The sequence below is a fragment of the Mytilus galloprovincialis genome, chromosome 5 (assembly GCF_965363235.1).
Source record: "Mytilus galloprovincialis chromosome 5, xbMytGall1.hap1.1, whole genome shotgun sequence".
In the NCBI taxonomy this organism is placed as follows: domain Eukaryota; kingdom Metazoa; phylum Mollusca; class Bivalvia; order Mytilida; family Mytilidae; genus Mytilus; species Mytilus galloprovincialis.
The window spans coordinates 54,665,561-54,674,254 of record NC_134842.1 but is presented as its reverse complement, the minus strand read 5'-3'; the positions used below and the strand labels follow the sequence as shown (position 1 = coordinate 54,674,254).

At 32.0% G+C, this 8,694-nt stretch overlaps 1 protein-coding gene across 1 annotated transcript; it reads left to right on the top strand.

Annotated features, from left to right (window-relative positions):
* Positions 1-839: 839 nt before the first annotated feature.
* On the top strand, positions 840-8,495 carry LOC143074081 (uncharacterized). The gene is made up of 7 exons (XM_076249627.1): positions 840-970; positions 1,654-1,703; positions 2,339-2,447; positions 4,188-4,291; positions 4,745-4,828; positions 5,493-5,831; positions 8,482-8,495. Exons 1-7 carry the CDS (start codon positions 870-872, stop codon positions 8,493-8,495), a joined length of 801 nt encoding a protein of 266 aa, XP_076105742.1. The 5' UTR covers positions 840-869.
* The last annotated feature ends 199 nt before the right edge of the window (positions 8,496-8,694 follow it).

Sequence of the window (8,694 nt, the reverse complement as noted above, 5' to 3'; positions counted from 1 at the left end):
GAAAAATTGACATGGGTTTACCTAACTGAGTCTAATCCTATTTATCTTGTGACAATTGTCTAATATCATCGATGGAATGTGATCTCCTTTTTTATACATTGATCACATTAAATTGTTGTTTTTTTTTCTTTCGTGAGCTATGAATAGATAGTTCTGTAAATACATGAAAACATGTACAAAAAGAATGAGTTCAAAATTCAATACAATGCACATGTACACCTTGATACTGTATCTGAAGTAATTTTGATATCGTTAAAAAACAGTTGTAAACAATACCCTATTAGAAATGTATCGAACATGTTGTTGTACGTATGAAGTAGGTCTACTTCGGTCGTCGCCATCGAACAGATAAACGGAAAATACGGTTCAAGTGTGAATATCCTTATGATGGATAGTTATTATTTCGTTACTTTGATCTGTCAATATTTTGTAAATTAATTTTTATTGATTATACATGTTTGTGTTTTAAAGTCAAAAACTGTAGAACAGGGACAGTTCCCAAAAAATAGAACGTGATGTTAAAATTCATTGATTCATCACTACAACAATATATTACTCAGCAAATTAGAAATTAAATTAAAAAAAATAGTTAAGATGCACTTTGGACCTATATCCTTTTTTTTCCAAAACAGCAGCTTTTTTGGTGTATGACAATAACGAATGGTTTCGAAACTGCCTGTAATTAATTTACAAAATAAAACATAAAAATTAGATAGTTCCACTTATACCCTCCATGTTTCATTTGACAAATTCTTCCTCTATGCAATTTGTATTCCTTCCGTTCCATCCACCATGATTATACAGACACAAATCAAACCTGTTCAATATTTCCTGATCAATACAATGGAAATATCTGTATTATTTCAAAAATGTTTAACGTTGTGATATTTGTTTTAGTTTTATGCAATTTTTGTAATGTGGCAAATGGTCTTAATACGACGGAAGAGGGTGTTTGCACAGATCTTTCTGAGTAAGTCACAGTTTTTAAATCGATGCAAGGATCATAATTTATTTCATAACTGCAACCATGTTAGAAAGATAACTGTATGCTATTTGTGTTATTTCTTAATCAATCTTGAATTTCGTAAAATTTACTCTACGTGTACCAGAATTTTTATTGGTACTAGCTATTGATTATAAAAAAGTTTCTCTCAAATAAATGTTAGCAGACTGTTTCACCTCAGATCATAGTCTCGATATAGACTTAATGGCTCCGAATCAGCTACCCATTGATGAATGTTCTTCTTTCTTCTTAACCAACCATATCCTCTTGCCAAACATAACAACAATTTTATGTTGAATTTTTCAGTTCTTAATGTACGATTTCGAGCATATGAATAATTATTACACTGAAGCAGAAATGCTTACTTCTTTTCATTCTGCAACAAGATTTGCTATTATTTTCATTATCAATGGTTTAAAAATAAACGTCACCGCTTCTAGAATAAACCAAATTTTCATTTTATTATATCCCGCCCTTTTCATTTCCTATTTTTTGTTTAGAGATATAAGTAGATGATGAATGCCAAAGAGACAATTATTCATCACGGAGCCGTATTCAAATGGTTTCTGAAGATGAAAATACTTTTAAAATACATAATTTTTAAACGCATTTTAATTGCATGCATGTATTATTTAAATTATCTGTTTCAGAAATTTGATATGTTGTTTTAACTACGAACTAATTAATGACACGTGTGTGGGTAAGTGTTTGTTTACACAAAGCATTACTGATAAAAATGAGATTCAATTATCAGTTTTGTTCAAATACTTTATAACAGATTTTGATTCTGAAGTAGTTTTTCGTCTTTGTTTTCGCCATTTGTTTCCATATTCACTTTTCCTACAATTAGTGAGACTAGCTACGCACTGATATTTTATGCACGTGATTTTTTTTTTTATTTTTCTAATATGTAATGTTCATGTAAGTACGTTATAAAAACCAACTAATCATGCATTTGGTATAAATCAACTATATTGATGTAAATTGTTACGTCTGCTCATTGCAATGAATTTATTTTTTTGCAAAAAGTAGTTTATGAAATTTTCAAAATATCAACATAAGAATAAGAGAGGAATATCCGAAAGCTGCACATATAAAAGATATAAACTGTTTTGTTTATAAAAGTATGGAGCTGTAATATGATTTCCAATATATGACCACTAACCAATAAGTTGTGTTTTTTTGTATTGTATTCTTTGATTACTAATACATCAAAAGATACCATAGCAAGTATCATTAATACAGGAAAATTGATTCTGAAAATTGCCTAACACATCGGTATTCCATTTTGTAAAAAGTAACAGAAGTTATTCATGTTTTTTTGTCATTCGACAGCATGTCAGCGTGGATTCATCAGACCGAATGGGATTTCTTGTGTACCATGTAACACAAGCATGTACGGAATCCAATGTCTTGATTCTTGTAGTTGTAGTATATTCCAAAGGTAGTATTCATTTAAATCATAGATATCTTTTGTAAACATCTGTTCTAGCTCATATATATCTTTTGTAAACATCTGTTTTAGCTCAATTTAAGGCCATGTTTTAATACATATAATCATTGAACAGCATATTTTGGTTGATTAACATGTAGCAGCCTTCTACTAGGAAAAAAAGATACGTTCATATCGTCTTCCCTTGTTTAATATCATAATGAAATTGTACTCAACCACACTTGGTTTGAATTGGGAAGTACATTATATTACGAGCACTTTGAGAATTTGATTTTCACTGCTTCTGAAAAGGCTTTACTATGATGTTTGGCGGAGCCCTTTAATGCCCTATGGTATAGAATATTTTTTTACTCACCATTTATCTATGTTGTCGGTGTCATCAAACAATATGGTTTTCTTTTTTAGTATTTCAATTTATTTTTTAAATGAAATATATTTCATAACTGTACTTGTGTATGTCATATAAACGTATTGAAAGTGGAGTGATTTAAAAAAAATCGAAAGCTGACAAACAAATTAAAAGAAACTTTTTCAGGGTAAAATGTCAATTCAAATTAAAAGAGCCTAACCATTTTTCTTAGATGGTTACAAGGATGATCCATTCGAAGCTATCATTTCCTCTTAAATCATTATTAATTCCCTATTGAGACTAGCTATAACAGCATCATTCGACAGAACATAATGAATGACATTTCTGTTCAATGTGTTATCGTTTCAAAAATACAAGAAACATTCGCAATTTTGTGTGAGGTTAACATACACAAAAGGTAATAGTAGTTTATCCAGTGGGTTCAAAGTGTCGTATCATAAATTCATTTATAACATAAAAATCAAGGTACTAAAGTAAAACAAAATTAAATAGTCTCAAATAAGAGCGATACAAGATGCATTATGTTGGTAATCCTGTCTTGACATGCGTGAATCAATAAAAGTCAAAATATCAAATAAGGGGAAAGGACACAATCGTTAATTTTTACAGAAATAACAACTATTCTGGCTTCTAAATTTTATAATACAAAACATGATTTCGAGTTAAGAGATTCAACCACATCTATTACGTTAAACCTTTGTGATGTGACCGTCATCAAGGTCATATCAAATTTGTACAGTTTTTACGAAGAGCACGCTCATGTTACTAGAGTGCGTATCACGTGACTTGGTCAAACAAAATGCATAAACTGATGTATATGTGTATGAAGTAGATGAACATTAATGCTAATGTCAAGAGCATTGGGAAATTATGTCATTGTCAAGTTTATCATACATTCAAGTTTGGTGTTGTCAATTCGTGTCTCTTTAAATAAAAATATCAAGGTGTCAATCTTCTTGGTGTCGATATAATGCTTCATGTTCACTGTGATATGTAAGATGCAAACACTTGCTCAAATTTGGGTTAATGAGTGGCGGACACCATCGCTAGATCTGACAGTTAAATTACGGATTTGTAAAAGAACGTATTTTTTTTTTGTGTTAAAGAAACTTTTATATGAATTTCATGTAAGTACACAAAAAAATACGACCGGAAAGAGTTGACAATACATACTATCCACCGTTTTCTGAGATATAAATACATTCAACAATTATCTTGTATTGACTTTTGTTGTTGTTATCAAAATCCAAAATCGTATTTCGGCTAATGGCTGATTGTCAATAGATTAGAACCATTGATACTAGAAATTTGCATTATAACTTATTTATATAAAATAATTGCATTATAATTTATATTTTTAGATGTGACAATGTTGATGGTTGTGTAAATAAAACAATAACAACAGAACCAATCCAAACGACCGTAACAGAGATTGTTACTGTGACAGAATTAGTGTGGAACACTGGTAATTTATTCATTTATTACAACGTCTCAAAGACTTAAAATGTCTATCTTGTGTGGTAAACACATGGCAAAAGAAGGCGACGTCATATCTTTAGAAAATAACGGATTTAAAGATTGCATTTCCTAATTATGAATGAATGTATTTCATATGTTGCACCATTTCATCGTTGATGTTAAATACATCAATTGACAATGTCTTGAAATATTAAACAGGTACGTATAAGGAAAACCTGTTGACAGCATAATAAAGGAGTAAACAATATAGGTTTTGCTAATATGTTTTTGTTTCTAGTTGTCTTGAAACACCAAATTTTTTTTACTTAATATAGAAAAATATTTCAGCGTCAAATTCGATGTTGCACAGAAGGTATGTATTGATCGTTAGATGTTGTGATTATATCTTACTACCAGTGTATAGTCTCTGCATATTCATATTACTATTTATGATTTTCAGTGAAGGAAAATTTGACAACTTATATGCCCGTCAGCAATGTTTATACGAGGATCATAAACATTACTCCTCAAAAAGAAAGCACTGGTAAGTATTTCAAAATATTTGTTTTAATGTATTTTGTCATACAGAATCATATCACAAATCTTTCTTTGAAATTTGGAACTAAATACGACACTATTGCTCAATCATTGGAAAAATGAGGCATTCTCAAATATTGTTTCGGCAGATTTACTGAGAAATACCAAATACATAATACATTCAATGATTGATTCACCTTAAAGTAGAACCATCAAGAATTTTCTTCGCGAATAACTTTTTTTTAAATCTGATCTTTAAAAAGCTTTTAAATAACTATTAACTATTTTTATACGGTATGAATTTTTACCCATTGATAAACACGTATGATGACCTGGGTTTGCTGACATCTACATCATTAGTTCACTTGTTCAGGGTTATCGCCTTGGCATTCATACAGCATCTTCTTATTTGCGTAGTGACTTCTGATGAATATTTAATTAAGTTTTTTTTTAGTTTCTGATCCTAATTATTGTTGCACCTTTTCCATAGCATGTATTGTAGTGCGATGAATCATAATTGCCTTATTTGACATGCTCGAAATTTGTACAATAGTTCGAATATGATAATGCTTCATTTTATTTATCTAAAGGGACAAAGTTTTCCAATTGCTTGAAATGAAGACGTTTGTGATTCCAGATGATAGGTATGACATATGTTGTTATACTTTCAGGGCTCTTACAGCGAGAAATAGTCATATATTCTTCAGTCATTGCTGGTATTTTACTAGCAATTGGCCTTACTAGTCTAGTCCGGAAATACAGAAAGAAGAATAAAGGCAAAGTAACAAAGCCTGGATCTCGTAATGTTAAACAAAGCAATTCACTGAGACAAATGCGTTCTGATGTCGAATCGCCTTCTAGTTTATACGATGAAATAGACGAGACTAAGCTGGTAGAAAATGCCGGTATAAGAACTCCACATGTGAAACATAAATGTGCTAATGATCAGTCAAAATTGAAAGATATCAACAAATCAGGCTATATATTCCCAATTCATTCTGAAGGGGATAGTACTAGTAGTAGTTTTCATGGTTCTGAAAAACATGTTAACAAAAGCGATATAACCCTCCTTGATTCAGATCAAAAACAAAGCTCAGATGAGTTCGATAAAGATTACGATGCTTCTGGTTATCTTCATCCCTACCATTCTATTGATGAGGACTGGAAAGAGAAGACACATCAATATGATGTAACGCATGCGCCGAGCATAGAAGTGGACGATTCATCTGATTCTAGTACGCAAATGATAACTGATGGTTACCTCCATCCCTACAATTCTGTTGATGAGAACTGGAAAGAGAAGACACATCAATATGATGTAACGCATGCGCCGAGCATAGAAGTGGACGATTCATCTGATTCTAGTACGCAAATGATAACTGATGGTTACCTTCATCCCTACAATTCTATTGATGAGAACAGGAAAGAGAAGACACATCAATATGATGTAACGCATGCTCCGAGCATAGAAGTGGACGATTCTTCTGATTCTAGTACACAAATGATAACTGATGGTTACCTTAATCCATATCAAGCTCTGGACGAAGACTGGAAACAAACTTCTCATAGTTATGAGGTGCCGGTGACAATTCATCAATGCCAAGGACTTTCAATATCCTCCCTCCTACCAAAAGAAGGTCTTAAAGGTGACATCAAAGAAGACCGAATAGATAACTATTTACAAAACACAGTGAATGTTTTACACCAAAATCAGTCGGAAAGGAATGGAAATTCTCAGACTTCTGTAAATACCAAACAAATAGCTAACGCAGTAAATAACAATAAGGGTTCATTATTAATGCCTTCAAAAATCGAAACGACAGAAACCGCAGTCAGCTCTGAAAATAACATTGAACATTCCAACGAAACTGTTTCTCGAAAAGAGCATGCACTTGACCAGGTGGGTGTAAGTGATTTGCGTAAAACTGAAAATGTCCCGATTAACTGTAATTCATTGGAGGTTCAAAATGTAATTGGTAATGCCTCAATCCTTAATGGAACTAATATATACGTACAAGATTACACAGATGCTAAATCCCAATAAAATGTGATTTGGCGTGTGTTCTTTCTAGGTGATAGTCTTACGAACTTTTTATATGTCATGTGTTATATATAGTTTTGTCATTGCTGAGGTGTATTTGCATTCCTCTGGTATACTGTGCCTGTCCTTTAAGGAATTGAAAACAACAGACAATTTAACGTGTGAAATCCCTCACTATAATATAAATAATAATGCCGCAAGCAACCACATAATAAGGTGAAGCATTGTACCTACTTGTTACGATGCATCTCATTTCTTTTGATTTCATGTCATTTCCTCAGTTGTGTTCGTAACATGAATTTGTCTTTCAATCGATTTGAGCATGGGAAAAGTACTGCCTCAATGCATAGTTCATTTTGTATGCTTCCTTTGACATTGTGTTTTATTCAAACATATGTACGGCATAAATCAGACATAAAATACAATGCAAAAGAAAATGATTACAAGAATTTAATCAGACTGTTAATCCTTAACTTTCTATACTAATTCGCATAATCAAAAATATATACCACAGGATCAACAATCCACCCATAACAACCAGAAAAGGACTGGATCTATAAATTGGGAACCTCGACACCATATGGTTGTAAATATAAAAAAAAGTTCCTCATGTAGGTCGGAAAACTTTATGAACATTTTCAACTTCTCGATGTTGACGCAGTCATGGTCAACGTCATTATACCTCACCTAGTTTCTATCTTCTCGGACATTGCCAGTCACAAACTTTTCAAACCAATTAGCATTATGAAAATATGAAAAGGTAAAAAGCGATGCCCCTTCTGAAACCTTCATTTGCCATTACACAGGTGTCGATAAGCAAAATCCTTCATCTTAAGCTAGTTTAGTTCACTCGAAAATACCTCTCTATGTTAAAGATCAGATTGTTCCTATCATTACAATGTACTTATACCTTTATTAAACCAATTGTAACTACAACATTTAAATCACACGTGTTGGAAAATCAATATTGACGCCTTCAAGTCTAAACATCCAGCTTGCACCGGTGCTAACTCCCCAATTATATATAATCATACTCGTCACATTTACACTGGTAAGCTTCACATTGTTATTAACACTTGTCTGAAAAATGCCCAAAAAAAACAAAGGCTCGAATATCTTGAGTTATCAGTTATAAAAACAACCGAAATGACAAATTAAAAAAAAATCTTAATACTTTAATGTTTTGTGTGTTTATCAACGCGTATTTTAGAAGATCCGGTATATATACAATCAGCAGTTTAGTATTTTTATAGACTCTTTTTGTTAGTTTTGTTAGATGTCTTTCTATTATTACTCTTCTGATTAGTCCTTTTTAGTACTATTGCATCACTGTCCAAAGGAAGGGCCGTGTTGGGCGCCCACTAACATGTTTAACCCCACCACATTATAATGGTGTCTGTCTAAAATCAGGAGCCTGTAGTTTAATGGTTTTTGTTTGTTGCTGTTGCTAATATGCGTTGTTTGTTAAGTGTTTTGTACAGTCCTTATATTATTACGTTTATATCATAAAGGTCGTCCGTGGGTCCTAATCAGTTGTTATACTTTCAAAAATGACAACATTAGCTTATTTGATGTTCAAAATAGTAAGGAAAGCTAAAACATACCAATTGATTATTTAGTCTTAGATGCATGATTTTTTTTATTAGCTGTTAGTGGCTTTGACTTAGCTTTAAGTAACTCTGCGTAGTTTCATATCTGTACTTAGTGTTTTTTTGTTGTTGGGATGTACAAGGACCCGGCCACGTCAACTTGTATTTGTAATATTTGTATTTTTATCCATCTGATGATCATGAGTTAAGCCTTTTTCAACTGATTTTTATAGTTCGTTCTTA

Excerpts from the sequence above, each read along its gene's own strand:
- LOC143074081 (XM_076249627.1), top strand. The coding sequence starts at position 870 with ATGTTTAACGTTGTGATATTTGTTTTAGTTTTATGCAATTTTTGTAAT. Across the intron at positions 2,448-4,187 it reads AGTTGTAGTATATTCCAAAG|ATGTGACAATGTTGATGGTT; the intron begins GTAGTATTCATT and ends TTATATTTTTAG. Across the intron at positions 4,292-4,744 it reads AGAATTAGTGTGGAACACTG|TGAAGGAAAATTTGACAACT; the intron begins GTAATTTATTCA and ends TATGATTTTCAG.